The sequence below is a fragment of the Phyllostomus discolor genome, chromosome 5, assembly GCF_004126475.2.
Source record: "Phyllostomus discolor isolate MPI-MPIP mPhyDis1 chromosome 5, mPhyDis1.pri.v3, whole genome shotgun sequence".
NCBI lineage: Eukaryota > Metazoa > Chordata > Mammalia > Chiroptera > Phyllostomidae > Phyllostomus > Phyllostomus discolor.
Window position 1 is genome coordinate 56,249,270 of NC_040907.2, and position 22,351 is coordinate 56,271,620.

The 22,351-nt window shown below is 35.2% G+C and overlaps 1 protein-coding gene across 2 annotated transcripts in view; it reads left to right on the top strand.

Moving 5' to 3' along the window:
* The window catches only part of ACADM (acyl-CoA dehydrogenase medium chain), a 36,569-nt gene extending 15,900 nt beyond the window's left edge, over window positions 1-20,669 (top strand). Inside the window, exons 7-13 of one of the 2 annotated variants that reach the window (XR_004903236.1) lie at window positions 6,088-6,218; window positions 10,468-10,576; window positions 13,999-14,139; window positions 15,267-15,362; window positions 18,536-18,784; window positions 19,842-20,045; window positions 20,107-20,669. Coding sequence is in view for 1 of the 2 variants with exons in the window: in XM_028513065.2 (XP_028368866.1) it covers window positions 6,088-6,218; window positions 10,468-10,576; window positions 13,999-14,139; window positions 15,267-15,362; window positions 18,536-18,784; window positions 19,842-19,913 (798 nt within the window). In the remaining variant the exon portion in view is untranslated. Of the gene's footprint in view, window positions 1-6,087; window positions 6,219-10,467; window positions 10,577-13,998; window positions 14,140-15,266; window positions 15,363-18,535; window positions 18,785-19,841; window positions 20,052-20,106 lie in introns of those variants that run through there. The other variant, XM_028513065.2, reaches the window with a different exon arrangement.
* Window positions 20,670-22,351: the final 1,682 nt, after the last annotated feature.

The window sequence follows — 22,351 nt, forward strand, 5'->3', positions numbered from 1 at the left end:
TCTAAATGATACCTTTGCTGGGCAAAGCAATCTTGGCTGTAGGTCCTTGCTTTTTGTGACTTTGAATATTTTTTGCCAATCCCTTCTAGCCTGCAAAGTGTCTTTGAGAAATCAACTGACAGTCTTATGGGAGCTCTCCTGTAGGTAACTAACTTCTTTTCTCTCACTACATTTAAGATTCTCTCTTTATCTTTAACCTTTGCCATTTTAATGATGATGTATATTGGAGTGGGCCTCTTTGCATCCATCTTGTTTGGAACTCTCTGTGATTCCTGCACTTGCATGTCTATGTCCTTCACCAAATTAGGGAAATTTTCTTTCATTATTTTTTCAAATAAATTTGCCTTTCTTGCTCTTTCTCTTCTCCTTCTGGCACCCTTATGATGTGAATGTTGGAATGCTTAAAGTTGTCCCAGAGGCTGCTTACTCTATTCTTGTTTCTTTGGAATCTTTTTTCTTATTGTGAATGATTGATTTTTGCTTCTGTGTGTTCCAAATCATTGATTTGATTCTCAGCTTCATCCACTCTACTATTATTTACCTGTAAATTGTTCTTCATTTTGATTAGTGTATCTCTCATTTCTGGCTGGATCTGTTTTATGCTGTTGAGGTCCTCACCTTGAGCCTCCTTATAACTTACAACTAGTATTTTTTTTGTCTTGGTTAAGTGGGAAGAATAGAGCCAATTTTATATCCCACCCTTAGTAATTATCTGAACCTAAAAGCAAGTGTGTAATTTATTACTTTTCTTCTGGTTGTATCTTTATTTTCACTTCACCCTGAGATTTTAATTGCCGCGGGCCAGCCGCAGCTAGGTCCAGGGTTTCCTGAAAGGTGGGTAAGGCGTCGGCGATGGGAGACAGACGACAACATGCCTCAGAGGACAGTGATGCTCTGTTCCGTTTATTGCAAGTACAAGCAGGTTTTTATACTTTCATTTTTAGCAGTGATTGACATTTGCAATTAGGTCAAGCAGAATAAAATTAATACAAAGGTAACCAGGAAAAATACAAAAATTCCCATAGATTCAATTATATTAAAGATTATTTAAACCAGGAGATCCATAAATCAGACAATTAGAAATAGCTGTACGTACAGAGTTTGAATGTCTTATTGTTTATTAAAATTCTCAGAATTTGTCATGGGGCAAAAGGATACACTAAATTGAATAGAGGTTATAGGAAATTTATTATAAGGCCTTTGTGATGTCTAACTTACCTATTTACCTTTTCTGTCTAAAATATTTCTCTATGTACCATGGACTTTAACTCCCTGGTAACTGTTTCTATGTGCTTAATTTATAATAGTTAACCAGCTTTTCTTATTTCTTTGCCTGTCTAATTCTACTTGATATATATTCCTATGCAAGGTAAAGGCGGGGCTGTTACTCCAACAACTTTTAGACATTCAGGGGCTATTTCATTAGAGGGGATTTTATTCTCTGGTCAAGAAATTATTTTATACAACTTCATTGGAATTATGCAAATCAATAAACCTGAGATACAGATATCTAACAATCCCACCACCTTTTAATCTCCAAAACAAACATATAAGGAGAGATAAACAGGAAATTCAGCTACAATAAACTCTTTTTATTTCTTAGTTAATAAACACCAGGGAGGTCTGCTTCGAGCTAGCCTTTCCATGAAATTTAGACTATTATAAGGCACTTGGACTTCATCCTTATTGATCATTCTAATGTCACCCTCATTATATGCTCCTGTATAAGGCAATGGGAGATCTGGAACCCTCTGTAGACCATTAGCTCCTTTTGGGGGATACCATAATTTGCCAATAATCTAATATGCTACCCAGGGGTATCCCTGGGCTGTGGGTAAGGGTCTATATAGTTTTTTCTTGTTTTCTTGAAAGACTCTTTGTATCTATGGGTAAGGAACAGGTGTGGGGAAGTCCGCCAATAATTCAACTTATTGTAACTGATTTATGAATTCTTTTATGGGAACAATTGGGGATAATTTCTTACTCAGGTTTATAAACACTTTATTTGAAACAATCTGGGCATGATTCAATAGTATAGGGAGAACTAGTTGTCCCTTCAGAATTTCCCTCAAAATCAATCATTGACTCTTTTCAAGCCTCTTTCTTCTCATGTTCTATTCTTATGGGAATCAGGGTACAAAGTAAAACCATGATTAATATTAGCAAGGAAATTATTAAAAGCAATCCCCAGAAAAATTACCACCCCCCTTTGTATGCCACGCTCTCTTCCAGGAAGATGGATTCCTTGAATGCCCTCTTTCCATGTTCAGACCTTGTCAAAAAACATGGTTGGAAGAGGGCGTGGCATTTAATAGTTTTTATTTTTTATACTATTTTTTCCCACTACCATTTATCTCCCTTATACCGTCTCCTACCTCCAACCACCCTACTCCTCATCCTGATTTTTTTTTTTAAACATGTATTATATAAGCTACTTCAACTCCCTTTAGAGTGGAAGGTAAAAAAATATTTTTATAGAGATAAATACAACATTGCTTTTTAAACAATACAAATTTAAGATTGGTAGCATTATCACTAATAAAGTTGTAATGCTATACTCATTCATTCAAATACTTGAATACTGTGTAATGAGTAGACTGTGAATAAAATAATGCCTAAAACTGGGCTCCTACTCACAAGAAATTAATCTGGTAGACCCTTAGATCCTTACCCAGAATGTATTAATTTATGCACAGAATTATGCAAAATAGTAAATAAACTCATAAATAAATAATGATGCTTAAAAGGATGTTACTATAATGCTTGATTTTTCTAGTTCTCATGGCAACATTTAGATTTTGTATGTCAAACTCGTCAGAATAATGAAGATCACAAATGCTAGGGACAGTTGTTTCGTAAAACATTTATTGATAGACAATAGGGATACCAAATGACTTGAGAAGCTCTGATATAGCTAAGGGAGAAACACATAAATGACTGTAATACTCTGTGTAATATATAGTGCGATAAAGAAGAGAACAAGTTACAGTGGAAACAAAAAAGAAGGCTCTGCTGAATTAATTTCTGCTGAAATTAATTATAAAATTAATTTTAATTACTAGGAATGAATCAAATAAGAACAACATCTCTGAAGAAACAGCCATGACAAGCCATTTTGTATAGACTAGTATACTATATAAGCTCTAAAAACTTTGTGTTATTATAAAGCTCATAAATGTCTAATAGCATATTTCAGGAAAATTAAATTTCTAAAGGTGGGTAAAATAAAATTTTGGCACTTTAAAACATCTTTTCTGGACAGTTCATTTGTTTAATAACCACTTTTGTTGTTATGATTCTGAAAACATCTTGGAATCTCTAGGTGGGAGAGTAATCAATCTACTTAACTTACATGATGACACCTGAGTCCCCTCTATAGTACCCAGTCAAAAGGCCATCTAGCATATGTTTTAATGCCTCGGAATCACAATGTCCTGAAACAGCTCCATTTGGGAGCCTCTCCAGCCATTAGAAAGATCTTCTGGATACCATGCTCCTAAAGAAAAGGACTATGCCATTTCTATTTATAATCTTACCACCTCACACCATAATAGGTGTTCAATAAAAGTTTGAATGATTTCACTGCAGTTTTCTATCAATTCAAATTCTCTCCCTTGGCTGTGTAGTGTTTTGGGTATTTGAATATAGCTATCATGTGGACCTTATCTTTTCTAAGTTATTTATATAACTTTTTTATCTTTTTTTCATTCAATACAGTAATATCCCGTCACCTTACTAATCACTGACTCTAAAATATCCTGGAACTAAGTACTGTATTTCTGCATGGTCTGATGAATGCAGAGTAGGGTGATTCCACTACTCTTATTTTACATACTGTTATAAAGACAGCTTATAGCATTCGCACTGTTAGTTTATATAAAGCTTACTCTTCTCTTAAATTACCAACTCAGCTTCCCCGTCTAGTGTTAAGTTTTTGTATATTCATGAAGTAGTCTATTAGCTCTATAGTTCCAGCACTGATTTCTCCCCTGAGCTTTACCCTCCTATATACACGAGTCTATTAGACATTTCTTCTTGGCTAGACTTAAATACCTTAAACTAAATGTGTCTCAAACCAAATTATTTTCTTCCCATTTTTTAGAACTGCTTCTCTTCTAGATTATCTCTAACTGGAAGTTGCTTAAACTGAAAAATTGAAAGTCTTCATACATCTTCTTTAGCTTCCCAGTGTCCTAGTCAGTCATCATATGTGAATTTCACACCACAGTTCTCAACTGCAGTGTCTTTTCTCTGGCTTGCTTCTTTCTTACCTGTACTATTACAAAGCCTCCTTAATGTGTATCCCAAGTCATCTTGTGTAGGTACATCTTCTGCCACTTAGTAGCTCTGTGGACATGGGCAAATTATTTAACCTCACTGTGCCAGTTTAGTTATTTGTAAATGCAGATACTTAGTACCTAGGTCATGGGGGTTATTTTGAGGTTTAAATGAGTCAAATACTTAGAACAGACCCTGAGAGGTAGTGAGTAATTATTATTACGCTCCCTTAATTCGGTCATTTATACTTTTATAATGATAAACTATCTAAAATGTAAATGTCATTCTCTTGCATTTATAAAAATATTCACTGTTTCCAATTCATCAATGGCATTTGTACCTTTTGCAGTTTCTGAACCCATTTTAGAATCTGACGTCTTCAGAAAAGTGCATATGCTCCTCATTTTTCCACATTAGGGCGCTCTGTACTCCCCTGAAGCCCATGTACTCAATTCCTTAAGATTCCATGTCACAATTACAAGTGTCCCATAAACTTTTTTGAATGCACAGACTATACTTTCCTTAGCATGGCATATACCTCAGTCTCCATGACCAACTCCCTTTCTGCCTCTTTTCATGGCTTTCAGTTTCACACTTTACTTTCTGAACTGCTAGTAGTTCCCCCGTTACAACTACTGTTTCATTCTTTTATGCCTTTGATCTTCTTGCCTTACTTATTTGTACTTCAGGATATAGCTCTTCCAGTGAGTTTTACTTATTTCTCTTCCTTTTCACCTGCCTTACCACTCATGACCTCCCATCCACCTACAGGTCTATATGATCATTTTTAAGGTCCCTGTGTACCCTGTTACTTTAGAATTAAAACTAACTGTTAAGGTTTCTCTCTTCTTTGGATTCTAAGTACTTTAAGGGCAAAGGACTGTCTTTGGGCCTTGTATCCACAGGACCTGTCACTCAGTAAACTTCAATGAACTTCAGCTACCCAGTGCTTTTCTTCCTCTGCCCCTTTTTCTGTTCCAGCTTATCTTTTGTCACCCCTCTGTTTAACAGCCTTAAGAGGCTCCCCTCTTTCAACCAGATAAAATTATAACTTCTGTGTGTTATATAAAGGTTTCTTTATCATCTGCTTTCTTTCCAGACTTGTTTCCTACCATTCCCTTACATGCACAGAATTACCATGTTATAGAACTCAGGTACTTTTGTATTCCAAACATTGGGTAACCCTGCTTCTTATCTTGGTATCATTGCATATGTTGTTACTTCTTCCTGAAATACACATTTCTTCTTTTCCCTATCCCCAAAGAATTCCTTTTCCTTTATGAAATTCTAAGCATCGCTTCTGGGAAGCTTTTTCTGACACCCTAAAGCTAAGCTAGTTTCTTAAGCCTATTGTATATGACTTTAATAGATACATGATAACAACATACCAGTCATCCCCACTGTTACAGTGTGAAAATCTTGAAGACAGGATGTCTTTTATCTCTGGTTTTTCCATCTAGTCTATACCCCCTAGTAGTAGTAGTAGTAGTAGTAGTGACCTGGTACATGGTATAAACTACTTATTAGATATTTGAATGAGTAAGTACATGTGAAACTGAATTTAATTGGATTGAAGAGATCTAACATTCTAATTTTTGGTATGGTTTACTGGTATCCTACACCAAGCTTAAATTATATATTAAATAATTTTATATTTAGCAGTTTATTTGATTCTCCAAGGACATTTTATTTTTAGGCATTGTAAAGTATTTAAAGTACTGACTTAAAAAATAAAATACACTCCATATTCTATGTTCAGAGTTTAATACTTAGCATTTAGATATTTTCTCTTGTTTCCATATATTCCAGGCCTACTGTGTAACAGAACCTGGAACAGGCTCTGATGTAGCTGGTATTAAGACCAAAGCAGAAAAGAAAGGAGATGAGTATATTATTAATGGTCAGAAGATGTGGATAACCAATGGAGGCAAAGCTAATTGGTATGTTGTTTAAAACATCTCTGTATATCATTTTGTAATTATTTTACATTCAGAATCTCCCCTCTGTTCTTTCCTTTATTATGAAACCATCAGTATTAAGATAAGTTTTATTCATAGAACTTACAGAAGGTCTATAAAAGATTATAAGTAGTTCAGTGATTTTCAAAAACTATTTTTAAGCCTTGAACTATGTCTTCAAGTTAACTCTCAAAAGTTAAATTTATAAAATAAAACAGAAATACCTGCTCTGGCTGTATCTGATTAGGAAAGCTAGAACTTCATCCATCTGCCCTACGCCTGCACCTTCTGGGGACCGTTCTCCTAGGACTGAGGAAGGAAGAAAACCATTGAGAGCAAATTTCTCTGATTCCAAGCAGTATGTAATGGCAGTTTTAAAACTCAGGTTATCTTAGAGAAGACATCTACTTTTATGAAATCTAAAATGTCCAAATGTATAGGTCCAAAAATACTGACATGAAGCTCAACAGAGGATCAAAAATCACTTGTATAAATCTAAAATGTTGAAGGAAAACATATTTGATAGTATTATTTGTGGGGAAAAAAGATGAAAGTTTATTTAATAAGTCATTATAGGTTTAGTAGGAATCAACAGTATGATGTATCTGCCTTTAAAAAACTAATGTAATTTCTTGCTAAAACACAGTAATAGAAAGATAGCATCAGCAAGAAGGGGAAAATGGTAACAGTTCTGGGCAACACACTTTAAGATATGCACTGGCAAAATGGAATGAATTCAGAATCGAAGAGTCCTACTTTAGGAGGAGCCTATAAAACATGTCCTATGAAGAGTAAAGGAATTAGGTTTGGTTAGTTTGGAAGAATCTTGAAAATTTTTAAATAATGTCACACAGAAAGAAAAGCAGTCTCGTACACGTGTTCAGGAAGCCAGTTTAGCATTTAATGGGTTAAAGTTAGAAAAACAGAATTCAGCTCAACATAAGGACAAGCCTTCCAACAACAGTGCTGTCCAGTGTCTGTATTCATCTGTAAACAGTGTGAGTCAATATATCTGTGTACTCTGAAGGGCAGTTTTCTGGCAAGTAAAGCATTATTTCTGGGAATGAACTTACCAGAGTGGCATTTGTTTTTGCTTTAAACATGTCTATCAATCCCTTGGAGGTATCTAATAATTATGGATATCATTATCTTTATGTGATTATAATATTAGCAAGTAATTAAACTATTGAAATGTAACAAGTTGAGAGAAATCTAACCATGCAATTAGAAGTGTTCATAATTTTTAAGAACTCATGTAGTAAGACAAATTAGGTAATACATGAAACTAAAATCAGTTTTTACTATACTTGATATTAGCCAAAAGGCCAAGAAGTGATAAAAATCAATTTTTACTGTGTATTACTATTATCAAGTAAAACTATAGAGTGAATGGTAGTTTATTAGTTTTATTTATTTTTTAAATATATTTTATTGATTATGCTATTACAGTTGTCTCATTTCCCCTCTTTATTCCCTTCTGCCCTGCATTCCCCCTCCCACCCACATTCCCCTTCCTTAGTTCATGTACAGGGGTTGTACAAGTTCTTTGGCTTCTCCATTTCTATACTAATCTTAACCTTCCCCTGTCTATTTCCTACCTATTATTTATACTACTTATTCTCTGTATCTGTTCCTCCTCTCTCCCCTTCCCACACCCCACTGATAACCTTCCATGTGATCTCCAGTTCTGTGATTCTGTTCCTGTTCTAGTTGTTTGCTTAGTTTGTTTACATTTTGGTTTTTTTTTTTTAAGGTTTGGTTGTTAATAGCTATGAGTCTGTTGTCATTCTACCGTTCATATCTTTGATCTTCTTTTTCTTAGATAAGTCCCTTTAACATTTCCTGTAATAAGGGCTGGTGAACTCCTTTAACTTGACCTTATCTGGGAAGCACTTTATCTGCCCTTCCATTCTAAATGATAGCTTTGCTGGTTAGAGTAATCTTGGATGTAGATTCTTGCCTTTTATGACTTGGAATACTTCTTTCCAGCCCCTTCTTGCCTGCAAGGTTTCTTTTGAGAAATCAACAGACAGTCTTATGGGCACTCCTTTGTAGGTAACTGTCTCCTTTTGCTGCTTTTAAGATTCTCCCCTTATCTTTAATCTTGGCTAATGTAATTATGATGTGCCTTGGTGTGTTTCTCCTTGGGTCCAACTTCTTTGGGACTCTCTGAGCTTCCTGGTCTTCCTGAAAGTCTATTTCCTTTGCCAGATTGGGGAAGTTCTCTTTCATTATGTTTTCAAGTAAGTTTTCAATTTCTTGCTCTTCTTCTTCTGGCACCCCTATGATTTGGATGTTGGAACATTTAAAGATATCTTGGAGTGTCCTAAGTCTCTCATTTTTTTGAATTCTTGTTTCTTCATTCTGTTCTGGTTGAATGTTTCTTCTTCCTTCTGCTCCACACTGTTGATTTGAATCCCCGTTTCCTTCTTGTCATTGTTGATTCCCTGTACATTTTCCTTTCTTTCACTTTTCATAGCCTTCACTTCTTCCTCTATTTTGTAACCATCCCCAACCATTTCTGTGCGCATCCTGATTACCAGTGTTTGAACTCTGCAACTGATAGGTTGGCTGTCTCTTCATCACTTAGTTGTATTTTCTCTGGAGCTTTGATCTGTTCTTTCATTGGGCCATTTTTTTTTTTTTTTTTGTCACAGTGTACCTGTTACGTAGTAAGGGCTGGAGCGTTAGGTATTCATCAGGGCAGGGCAACCCAAGTCACTTCATCGTGACACTGTACGTGTTGGAGGGGTCTGACAGGAAACAGTGCCACTTGCTCAGCTCTCAGTCAGCTTTCAGTCACTTCCCCCACTACGCACAAGCAAATTGGGCCCTTCTGGTGCTGATTCCCAGGTGGGTGGGCTTGTGTGCATTCTAGGACCCTGTGGGTCTCTCCAACGAACTCTCCTGTGAGGCTGGGAGTCTCTCCCACTGCTACCTCACCCCCCACAGGTTTTTATAGCCAGAGGTTTTGAGACTTTCCCTACACTGGAACCCTGGGTTGCTTGGTATCTTGCTCCCCAGTTGTTCCTCCTGGTTTATCTGCACATGAATGTGGGACCACCCAGTCCACAAGCCACCGCCTCGCCCAGTCCGCCAGCCTCCGCCTTGCCCGCCACAGTCCTCCAGCTGCTGCCTTTCTGCAAGTCCTCTCCACCCGGCTGCTCGTCTCCACGACTCCTACCGGTCTGGATGAATGCTTCTTCTTTAACTTCTTGGTTGTTGGACTTCCATACAGTTCAGTTTTCTGGCAGTTCTGGTTGTTTTTTGTTTTTAAATTTGTTGTTGTCCCTCTTTTGGTTGTGCGAGGAGGCACAGCGTGTCTACCTACACCTCCATCTTGGCCGGAAGTTAGTTTATTAGTTTTAAACATAAAAAATAAATGTGTTGTTTAAGGAATTTTTAGAAAATTCCTCCTATGAGGATATTTAGAACATGGGTCACATGGATATTTGGATGTTTTGCCTTTTCCTCATATTTCATTTTAACATCTTTCTGGGATAAATTCTTTTAGAGGGAAAACTGCAAATACGTATAATAATTTAGCTATGTCAACAATACTAACTGCTGCATAAAGAGGACAGGAGTCAGAACATAAGGGTCTCTAACTCATATTGTTTCTTTTCACAGGCAACCCTACCTGCTGTCCTTTTCCATATTGCTTGTCCCTTAAAGAAATGACTTAGTTTGGGGAAAGGAAAAGTGTCAGTTTTAACATATACATACTTTTCTTTTTATATTACATTACCTTGACATAAGGAATTTTTACTTGCAACTTGTATACTAAAAGAAGTTAAACACCATGTAATTAAGAAGTAGACTTTCCCTGGCCCAGTGGTTCAGTTGGTTGGAGCATTGTTCTGTACACTGAAAGGGTGCAGGTTCGATTCCCAGTCAGGGCACATACCAGGGTTGCAGGTTGGATCCCTGGTCAGGGAGTGTATGGAAGGTAGCTGATTGATGTTTCCCTCTCTCTAAAGTCAATGAACATATCCTTGGGTGAAGATTTAAAAATTAAAAAAGATGTAGACCTGACCTGAAATACTAGTTTTGCCACATCATAAATATGTAACTTGGCTTTTGCAAGTTTTAAACCTCTGATTCTTCATTTCCTCATCTGGAAATAGGGGATAATAATATTGGAATCCTTGGAAAGATGAACTGAGAATAACAGTCACCATATATTGTCTGCTGATACCATTATCTTTATTGTGTTTTATGTATATATTAGGTATTTTTTATTGGCTCGTTCTGCCCCGGATCCTAAGACTCCTGCTAGTAAAGCTTTTACTGGATTTATTGTGGAAGCAGACACTCCAGGAGTACAGATTGGAAGAAAGGTAAGGTATATATTTATCAGTGGTTAAGGCTTCAATTATTATTTGAACCAAAAGTTTTAAAATTATCATTTCAGTTTCCTTTACTGAAAATATTAAGTTGACGTAAAAATAAAGCTGTGTTTTGATGCTATCAGGTGAACTAATCTATATATTTCCAGAGGTTTTAAGGTGAGAATAATCATTGCAAGTCATTATTTGAAAGAGTGGCCATTCATGGTGCCAGTCTGTGTAGAATGCTAATAACAGTTGTGAGGAATAATGAAGCAGAAATCAAACTTATTTATAGGACCTGCCCAGTAATGGAGTTTTAGATATTTCAGAAGATTGTCCCACTCTTTTTACTTCCTGACAGTAACCTTTCAGATAGGATAAGTGGCATTTATGCCTATTTTATGGATTAAAACACTGACATAAATTGATTACCCACACCAGACATCACTGAGATAAAAATCTGTGCCTGAGAAAGGTATGGAAATGTTAAAGAACCTTGAATGTGAGAAGGCAATAAAATATTTAAGTAAGAAAAGGTATTTTAACATAGCTGAAAGGTGTTGTAATCTGAATGTGCAGAGATAATTTAGCAGTAGCATTTCAAGGAGACTAAAAAGAAAAGTTTACATTTAACAAATCAAAGAAGGAAAGAAATGAAGTCATTAAAGTAAACCTCGTGAGAGCTAAGGAAGCATGATTTTGAGAGTATAACTGAGAAGAGAAAGAGGAGAGTCAGTTTTACAACAGTAAAAAACTTGCAAAATGAAGGTATGGCAGAGAAAACTATAAATGACCCAATGATGTTGAATTAGTAAAGGTTACATGAATATATTATTTTCCTCCTAAATGGGGAAAGGTACAGATTATCTGTTCAGATATTAGACTAAGGGTGGCATTACCTGAACTAGAAAGGCTAACATTTAAATTGACCGAATTACATAAACTTCTAAACCAATAATGTCTATTTGTGTAATCCTATTTTAAAAGCCATCAGAATCTCTCTGTTGTACCCATGCCTCTTTAAAATAGAAGCATTTTGCTAGATTTCATGAGAGGAATAATTTCTTTTATAGGATATAGAATATGAAAGGTAGAAAATAGTGTCTATATTATTTCAGTCTGTGTACTGAATATTACAACTGAGATCCAAATGAAATGATTTACTCAGAATTACATATTTAGAGGCAGAGTTGAGATCAATACAAAGGTGTCTTAGTAACTTACTCAATGCAGTTTCTGACACTATATTCTATATTTTGTCTTAACAGTAGATACAAAGGTAGATTGTACTTTACAAATAAAAGTATAATGAGATTGTTATATATAACAAATTATAAGTACTAAGAATGGTTGTGCTTCTTCTAAGCAATTGGTTTGTTTTATTTATATTTTATCCATGTTTCTTTTTTAGGGATGACTGCTAGAAAATTTAGGGCCAAAGTTACAGCCATCTCTAAAAAGTATAAAGGACTTAACAGTTTATACTTTTTTAAGTAGTAAACCCGCTTCCAATTTTATCTTGCTATATCTAGTCTCATTTTCTTTTTTTTCCTCAATTTTTTCATTAAAAAAATCTCTAATTCAATAAATATTTATTATTGAGTTAATACTATATGGTAGGTACTATTTTAGGTATCAGGGAAATTGTATGGATCAGAACAGACATAAATCCCTGTGCTTGGGAAACTTCCTTTCTCATGAGAGAGACATAATTACATTGTATATAATTAAACTTCCTTATATTTTTTTGAAGTATCAGACATTTTATAAATTTGTGAAATTTGATGATTTTCAAAATGGTTTGTGTTTTAGAAATTACATGGCTTGAAAATGAGTCCAGGAAGCTTTTTGGTTTTAAATGTTCTGGTGTTTGAGGTGATTCTGGAAAATAGCATAAACAGTGTTTTCTTAAACAATTTTCTCAGTATATCTGAGTGAAGGTCTAAAGTAGTCGAGTTTATCAACTCTTAAAGACAAAATAAAGAGATGTTGATTTATTTTTCTGTCAAATATATATTATTGTCACCATTTCTTCAAGCCTAGAAGCAGACCATTAATATTAAAGCAAGCAAATTAAAGAATTTGTTTACAGCTCTGTGTTCCCCTAGCCTATACTTCCCATGCTGCTTATTAAAAACAAGGTTAATTTTATTCTCTAAGAAAAGTCATGATGTCTGCAACTTACTCTCAAATAATTCAAATAATGCTAATAGTTATTCATACACACACCCCCAACACAGAAATAAAGCAAATGTGGCAAAACATTGAAAATTGGTGAGTGTAGATAAAAGGTATATACTATGACTACAGCTCTTCTGTTGGTTTGAATATTTTCAAGAGAAAAGTTGAGGGAATGTAGCTACTTCGGCAGTTTCTTATAAAGTTAAATGTGTACTTACAACAGACCCAGCATTCCTAGGTATTCATCCAGAGAAATGAAAACAAATACCCATACTTGAATGCTTATAGCAGCTTAACTTATAATTGATAAAAACTGGGGGTAGGGGGTGTTCATTAACAAATGAATGGATAATGGATATATGGTACATCCAATATAGTGGAATATTACTCAGCAGTAAAAGAAAAGGTTTACTGACCAACAGCAACATGAATGAATCTCAAAAGCACTATGAAAAGTAGAAAGTCAGACACAGAAGGCTGACCTTATTATTCTACTTGTGTGACATTCTGGAAAAGAAAAAAACTGCATGGAGAGAAATCAGATCAGTGGTTGCTTGGAGCTGGGAACCCAGTAAACAAAATGACTGAAAGGGGGTACAAGAGAACTTCTGGGAGTGCTGAAATACTCTGTGTCTTGACTGTGATGGTGATGACACATAAACAGACCTATAAGAAATGTATGTGCAGACACATGAATTTTTCTATGTAGTAAGTTCTACCTCAATCTAATTTTAAGAAACAGTTGAAAGAAAAAAGAAGTTCAACTTAACTAGTATATTACTCTGCTAGCTTTATTAGTGAAGCTAAAATTAAATGTCCTAAGTCAGTTTGCTAAATGCTTTTTAGCAGTAAAAAGGGAAAGAGACTTCAAACATATAATGAAATTTGTAGGTACATGTAATATATACATGTAAACCTTTACATGAAACATTGTTTTGAACTAGGGGTTGACACTTTTTTTGTAATGGTACAGATCGTAAATACTTTAGATTTTCAGGGTTATATATATAGGGCTCTGTCACAACTACTCAATTCTGCCATTGTAGTAAGAAAGTAGCCATAAATAGTATGTAAACGAATAGGTGTGAGTATATTCCAATAAAGTTTACTTTACAAAGTAGGCATTTACAGGCCATAGGTGGTTAACCCTTGTTTTAGACAATTGCAGAAAGTCATAAAACAGTAGTTACAGCAAAAATTCATGCTAGCTTATAAGATGTTCCTTTAATGTGTATTGTTTTTTCTACTAGGAATTAAATATGGGCCAGCGATGCTCAGATACAAGAGGAATTACCTTTGAAGATGTGAAAGTGCCTAAAGAAAATGTTTTAATTGGTGAGGGGGCTGGTTTCAAAATTGCAATGGGAGCTTTTGATAAAACCAGACCTCCAGTAAGTAATATGACTTGATAATTTTTATATGATCTCTTATGCATTACACTGAGTAGTTTTATTTTTAACATTGTAAGCTTGGCATGTATTTAGTTTTTAATATCTGCTTTATAATTTTATATTTTAGAATTATTCAGTTCTTTTGCTGCCTGTTACAGAAATTATTTTAGCAAATACAAAATTACTGCAATTGCTGCTAGATTTACAGAGGCAGTTTATACTAAGTTTAATCATTCCTGCTGATATGCACAAGGGAGAACCAAAAAAACCCAGAATTATCTTCTAGAAAGGAGGCCCCTTGTAGTATATAGGCTTCCCCAGCTAGGTGAGTGTTCTAGGAACCCATCTGTATCAGTGTACCAACTGGCATTGTTGTGAGAGGTTGCATTTGGCTTCAGTGAAATTTTTTTTTTTGAAGATTTTTTCAAAGCATTTGTACATTTCATGATGGGTGATTTATGAGCACACTCACACCATGCTGAGTGTTTAGCAGTTTTTGACCCAAAACGATATGACTCCCATGCCACGCTCTCCCCCATTCACCCCATCTTGCCAGGAGCAACATTTTTTTGTTTGTTTGTTTCTCCTGAGGAAAAAAGTCCTTAAAAGGCAACATTGTGCCCATGTGGAAGAGGTGAAACAAAAAAGGGCAAAGGCATTAAAAAGCATCAAAAACTGGCAAATTCAAAACTTAGCAATGGAAAAAAATATCTTGATAGGTGTATTGCATCAAATGGAGAGTACTTTGAAGGTGACTGAAGTTTAAATGTAAGAATAAATACACAATATTTTATAAATTCCATTTTTAGGGTTTCCCCCTCATATTCATTTTTTTTCACTCATTAGGGATATTTTCCCTGGAAAGCTTTCTTTTGTTAAACTGAAGAATGACTTATCTCTAGTGATGATCCTATACCTCACAAGTGTCTTCCATTAATCTTAAATTCATAAATATATAAATTTAAATGCTGGTTTCCCTCCCCACTCCACCCCTAGTCTCTTGTTGCCTTAAACTATAGGTTACCTCTCTGTATAATCCTTAATTTAGAATCTTAGCCAAATAGCCATTATACTGTGTGTTTTAAAGTGAGCATGAACTTTTGCTTTGTAAAATGTTACAATGCTAGGTAGCAGCTGGTGCTGTGGGACTAGCAAAAAGAGCTTTGGATGAAGCTACCAAGTATGCCCTGGAGAGGAAGACTTTTGGAAAGCTGCTTGTTGAGGTAATTTTAATATTGTGCTTGCTTTGTTCAAATGCAAATACATTCATTTTCATCTAAATATTTGAAAATTATTTTCTAAGTACAAACTGTTTCTGCTTTGGTAGCAAGAAGGTAATGTGATCTATCAGGATGACTTTCACGAGTAGATTCTCTTTAGACTGCCATTAACTATTGTCAGCTGCGGGAATTGTGTTAAAAGAAAAAAGAACAGCCAGTATTTCCTGAGTGCCTGTTGTATACCCGACACTGCGCTACACATTTTACTGTCTACTTCTCCTAGTACTATGCTTGTTTTGGTAGTATTATAATCTCCATTTAACATTGGGAAACTGAGGCTGAGAATGATTATATAATTTGTCCAAGATCACACAATTTTTTATTAAATATTTTATTTATTTTTAGAGAGGGGAAGTGAGGGAGAAAGAGGGAGAGAAACAGCAATGTGTAGTTGCCTCATGCAAGCCCCACACTGGGGACCCTGCCTGCAACCCAGGCTTGTTCCCTAGACTGGGAACCGAACCAGTGACCCTTTGGTTCTCAGGCTGACACTCAATCCACTGAACTACACCAGCCAGGGCCAAGATCACACAATTTATACATCACAGATTCAGGACTCCAGTTCATGCTCTTACTCTATGTTACTTTTCATGTCTTCTTGATTAGCATATAATTGTAGTACTAAAGAGTCTTGTCTTCCATGAATTTCCAGAAAAATGTTTAACTCTTATCTCTTCAAGTATTGAAGAGATATATTGTCTCCTGTAACTCTCGGTAGGTTGTACACTGAACACCCCTTATTTTTGTCCCCCTGTGTCAGTGGTTCTCAAACTGACGAAAGATCAATTTGTTTTTAATTTCTGATCATGAACCATTATTTTTGTAAATATAAGAATGTCACAACAACATCAAGTTTTATAAAGGTTTCTAAATGTTTGCTCTCACTTTCTATACCATGAACCAGTAGCAGTTTGTGGTCTGGTTCACAGATCAAATTTGGATTCATACTGCTCTATGATTATTAAATCTCAGTAGTTTCATTAGTTTCATTATTTATCTTTCTATGCTATATTCTAGATAATTTTTCCAGACAGTTTTCCAGTTCTCTGATCCTGTGCCTAATCTGCTACTTAATCTTATCTGTTGAATTATTTAATGACTTTTTTATTTACAGAAGGTATATTCAGCCCTTTTTCATTTTCACCCTTTTTATGGTGTCCTGGTTTTTTAACACAGCTTCTCTTTCTCTTGTCTCCTTAATTACATAAAAATTCTTCCTTTATAGTCACTTTCAGATTTTCTTCTGTTGTCTCCAAATTCTTAGAATATTAGTCTTTGGGTCTGTTGCATCTTCTACTCTCTGTTATGGCCAGTTATTTTCTGCCCACTCCCCATGCCTTCCTCCACATCCACCCACCCCCTCCACAGTCACCACAGTGCTGTCCCTTGTCTGTGTGTTCTCTCCCTTAATCTCTGCTTGTAAATTTATCCTCAGCAGGTAATGTCTTCAGTGCATTGTGATAGCATCTTAGAGATTGATTTTATACTTTTTTGTACCTTTATCAGGTACCCCAGAGATTTCACCATTTCAAGAGTTGGTTTTCTTTTTTCTTTTCTTTTTTGTTTTTCTTGCATTAATTTTCTCCACTTAGGAATCTTGACCCAAAGAGGCTGTACACAGTGATTCCACTGTTTAAGAGAGTTATTTCTGTTTTTGAGCCTTTCAGGCAGAGTCCTGGGCAAGAGTTAAGCTTTGTGGCCTTCCTGCCCTCATGAGCAGAAACTTTTAGTTCTCCCCTGGAAAGAAGCTCTTTTCCTAGGTGCTTCTTCTTTGCATTCAGGGAATCTCAATTTTAACCCCTTACCTTCATGCTTGCATCCAAGTGTCCTGTTCTTGTGTGTTCATTAAAACTCCAGCTACTTTCCCATTGAACCCAAATCTCAGTCTGATTTTTTTTCCTTCTTTGTGCCATTCCTTCTCAATTAGGATTTAAATTCCTTCTTGGAAGTATCTGGGGATTTGTTTCTTTCCTTAAGCTCTTTTTTTTAAAACCAAACACTTCTTTGTGTCCAAAAATACAGTTTACATTAGCTCATTCATATTGCTGTAACTGCATAAATACAGATTGGTAAAATATACATTAGTTTAGCTTACTCTTGAATAGATAACGACTGCAAATACTAGTCAGTGCAGATACATCATCATTTACAGGTCTTCATTCCTATAGGACTTCTTTTCATGTATCTTATTTTAAAGCATATATCCCATTCTGTGTTTATTGTAATTTATATGATACAGTATAAGTAAAATTAATAAAACTTATCTATAGTCCCATTGTTCAGAGATAATTACAGTGGATATTTTGCTGTATCTTCTCTTTCTCCATAAATATATTTTTCCAAATCTGTAACTGTACTATGTATTTGAATTTTGCAGTTATCAATATGTGATGAACATATATCCATCCTGTCATATATCTTGACCATATAACTCATACAATTCCATGAATTGTATCTCTTACTATCTCTTAGTGAAAGTATCCACCTTATGTCTCCTATTTGATTATGGATCTCTAGAAGATAAGAGGCATCTTTTGTTTGTCCTTGTCATGGCACTCACTTTCCCCTGACAACATCTGATATTATTATTCTCTATATGTAGCAGTTTTTTTTTTTAAAAAAAAACCCTAGTAGAGTCTCAAGGGATATATACAGTTTTTGTAGTATTCATGCTAAAAGTGCATAACTTCATTTTGATCCTAAGAGAACATCAGACAAACCAAAATTAGTACAACCTACAAAAATAATCAGTACTCTTTAAAAATGTCAAGTTCATGAAAGACAAGGCAGGACTGAGGAATTGTAACAGACTGGGGAAGATTAAGAAGAAATAGCAACTAAACTCAGAATTATATTTGGGATCCTTGAAAGGAAAAAATGACATGAGTAGAAAACTTGGCTGAATTTGAATGAAGTTTATAGTTAAGTTGATAATACAGTACCAATGTTAATATCCTATTCTTGGTACGTATACTGTGATTTTGTAATATGTTAAAATTGGAGGAAACAGAGTATAACTTTTTTAGTCTAAGATTAGTTTAAAAGTTTAAAAACTTTAGGAGAAACCTTTTAAATTAGTCAATAATATTCTTAAACTTTTTTCTTTTTAATTCTAGCACCAAGCAGTATCATTTTTGCTGGCTGAAATGGCAATGAAAGTTGAACTAGCTAGATTAAGTTACCAGAGAGCTGCTTGGGAGGTTGATGCTGGCCGCTCAAATACCTATTATGCATCTATTGCAAAGGCATTTGCTGGAGATATTGCAAATCAGGTAGCTACTGATGCTGTGCAGATTTTTGGAGGCGCTGGATTTAATTCAGAATATCCTGTGGAAAAACTAATGAGGGATGCCAAGATCTATCAGGTAACATTAAAAATAATTGTTTTTTTTGTTGTTTTTTAGGAAACCATGTGTCTATAGATGACAGTAGATTGTGATCATTTAGTGCAGGGGTGTCAAACTCATTTTCACTGGGGTCCACATAAGCCTCACAGTTGCCTTCAAAGGGCCAAAATAATTTTAGGACTGTGTAAATGTAACTACTCCTGACTGTTAAGGAGTTGAAATTACATTCCTACACATTCTTTGCATGTAGCTTAAGTAAGTATAACCCATGTTCTTAATTATCTCATCCCTTGCTTCCCTCTCCAAAACTATTTGAGAAATCCAGTCATTTGAATTCTAGTAGTAGAATCTTAGAATGCTAGAGTGAGAAGGAAATTTAGACATAGTACAGCCTCTCAATTTAGACATGATGAAAGTGAGGGCCAGAATCTGTGCTGTATCCAAAGGTACAGGTTTATCTGGTGATACTATCCCTCTTCTGCAGCCTATAATTATAATTATTACAATTATGAACCATTTAACTTTTCTCTGCCATCTGAGAGATGAACTAACAAGTTTCTAGGATTAAAAGTTCAAATTGGAAGTGAGGGTTGGTTACTAGGAAGTGAACAAAACCAAATCTTTCCAGCATCATTTTCTTTTGCAACCCTGTTCCTTAGGCAGCAAGAGAAAAAATCAGATGTAAGAGTAGGAATAGAAAATGACTAAAGGTAACAACTGGCTAAAAACAGTTCAGAACAATTCAGAAAAAAACAGTTAGCAATGTCAAACTTTAGATTTCCCATATTAAATATTAATGTGGGGAATATTTTCCCATTTTTTTGAAATATTAATATTCAATTTTTCAAGACTCCTCCAAAGTTTTGGTAAATCACTTTTTATAATAATTTAAAATCTTTACAGAATTATATATTTTCATGGGTGTCACAGTCAGATTTTGAGTCACTATACTATATATGTTTTAGTTCAGTTGGATGTTACAGTAGAGCTTACAGTACTTTCTAAAATATTGAGTAAATTGAAGTATTTGTGTACTGAAGATATTTAACCTACTTGTATATTTTTTTCCTTGCAGATTTATGAAGGTACAGCACAAATTCAAAGGCTTATTATAGCTCGTGAACACATTGGCAAGTACAAAAATTAACAGGATCGCTATAGAGCCCTGGGTGGTGTGGCTCAGTTGGTTGGAGCTTTGTTCAGTACATCAAAAGGTCCTGGATTCGATCCCTGATTGAGGCATGTTTGGGAGTCAACTGATCAATGCTTCTGTCTCTCTCCCCCTCCCTCCCTTTCTCCTTCTTCCTCTGTTTCCCTCTGTAACTGTCTCTCTTTGTCTCTCTCCTTCCTCTCTAAGTAATAAAATTCTCCTTCAAAAAAATTGCTTGGGGAAAAATTACTATAGAAACATGATTAGTAGAACATAATCCACTATTTAAGCTACAGAAAAAAGAAAGGGTTTCAAGATTTTTCCCAGTGAAAATCTTAAAATAAGTGCTCTTAAGTAAACATGTGCAACTGATTCTAATAGTAATTTTACCTTTTTTAACTTTATGACTTGCCTTTCCTCAAATAGATTTGGTTTCATTAAAATTATGTGTTGTTCTTAGTACCACTGTACTCGAATTGTATTAACCTTGAAAAATACATTTGTTTCGTTATTTCAACCTTTTAAAATTAAAGTAGCAGAAGTTCCTTGGAATGTCAATATTTTCCCAATGACAGAAACATGGGTTGATGAAAGTATTCAGGATGTTTTAAAATTTACATTGAGAAAACATTGTAGGATATGATCCCATCAAATAACTTGCCAGTGACTTTCTAAACTTAATGATATTGTAGTAGAGTAGTTCATTTTGCTACAATTTGGAAAGTATTTGTTTTCAGTTTGTATAGTAATAGTAAAAAATTCAATGTTTATATTCTTTCATTATACAACCAGAAGTTACTTGAAAATGTTTAATTCGGAGCCCACGTTTCACTTACCTTATTTAAAATCAATCAATAAAATTTGCTTTAAATCATTTTTATGACTTTATTGGTCCGTGGGTAGCCTTTGGTCTGTTGTACACAATCTCACTTCATCTGCATACATTCTGAAAAGAAACTTAAAAGTGTTCAGTACTTATTAGTGTCTGTATACTTTCCAGGAAGTATTATTACTTCATGTGATAGTGGATACCTAATTTATATACTATGATAGGAAAAAAGCCATGTTTTTATTTTGAACTACATAAAGTTACCTGCCCATTTTTCATGAAATTATATTATGAGATACCTCAGAAAATACAAATCCAAAATAATGTAGGAATCAACATCCGTGGCCCTGACTGGTGTGGCTCAGTTGGTCGGGGATTGTCCTGAAAAGGGAAAAGTTGCTGGTTCTGTTCCACATCAGGGCACATACCCGGGTTGCGGGTTTGGTCCCCAGTCAGGGCATGATACAAGAGGCAACTGATTGGTGTTTCTCATGTCAATATTTCTCTCCCTCTCTTTCTCCTTTCCTTCCTCTCTCTCTCTCTAAATAAATAAATAAAATCTAAAAAAAGAAAACCCCAGCATGTTAAACATGATCATTAGTTGTGTACATCTGGGAATTGATGCTTCTCTTTTTTAAAGATTTTATTTATTTATTTTTAGAGACAGGGGAAGGGAGGGAGAATGAGAAACATCTGTGTGGCTGCTTCTCACGTGGCCCCCCACTGGGGACCTGGCCCACAACCCAGGCATGTACCCTGACTGGGAATTGAACTGGTGACTCTCTGGTTTGCAGCCTGTACTCAATCCACTGAGCTGCACCAGCCAGGGCTGAATTGATGGTTCTTGAAACAGGCATTGTTTTATAAAAGATTTGATCAGTTTATGGCAATTTTAATGGATGTTTAAGGAATTTGCCAGTGTCATCAATTTGCATAATGGGAGAAGAGATTATTCCAAAATTCCTCTGATTAAAAAAAAAAAAGAAAAAGTAAAGGTTGTTTATATGGTCCCCAGAATGACATCCATTAATATGAATATATTACCCATTATCAAGTAGTACAAAAGGTCTTTGGAGATTAAAGATTAAGTTCTACAGGCAACAGTGTTTTTCTTCATTGAATTTATTAGGGTGACCCTGGTTAACAAAATTATACAGGTTTCAGATGCACAATTCCATAACATCTCATCTGTATACTGTATTGTGTGTTCACCACCTCAAGTCGTCTTCCATCACATATATTCCCCCTATACCCTCCTCTACTTCCCCCACTCTCCCCCTCACACACTGCAATCACCATACTGTTGTCTGTATCCATGAGTTTGTTTTCCTTTTTGCTCACACACTCCAGCCCCCCAACTATTCCTCCTCAGCTATCAGCCTGCTACCTATGAGTCTGTCTCTATTTTGATTGTTAATTCATTTTCTTTATTAGATTCCACTTATGAGTGAAATTATATGGTATTTGTCTTTCTCTGACTGGCTTATTTTACTTAGACTAATGCTCTCCAATTCCATCCATGCTGTTGCAAAGGGTAAGATTTCCTTTTTATGGCCAAGTAGTATTCCATTATGTAAATGCACATCTCTTTACCCATTTACCAGAC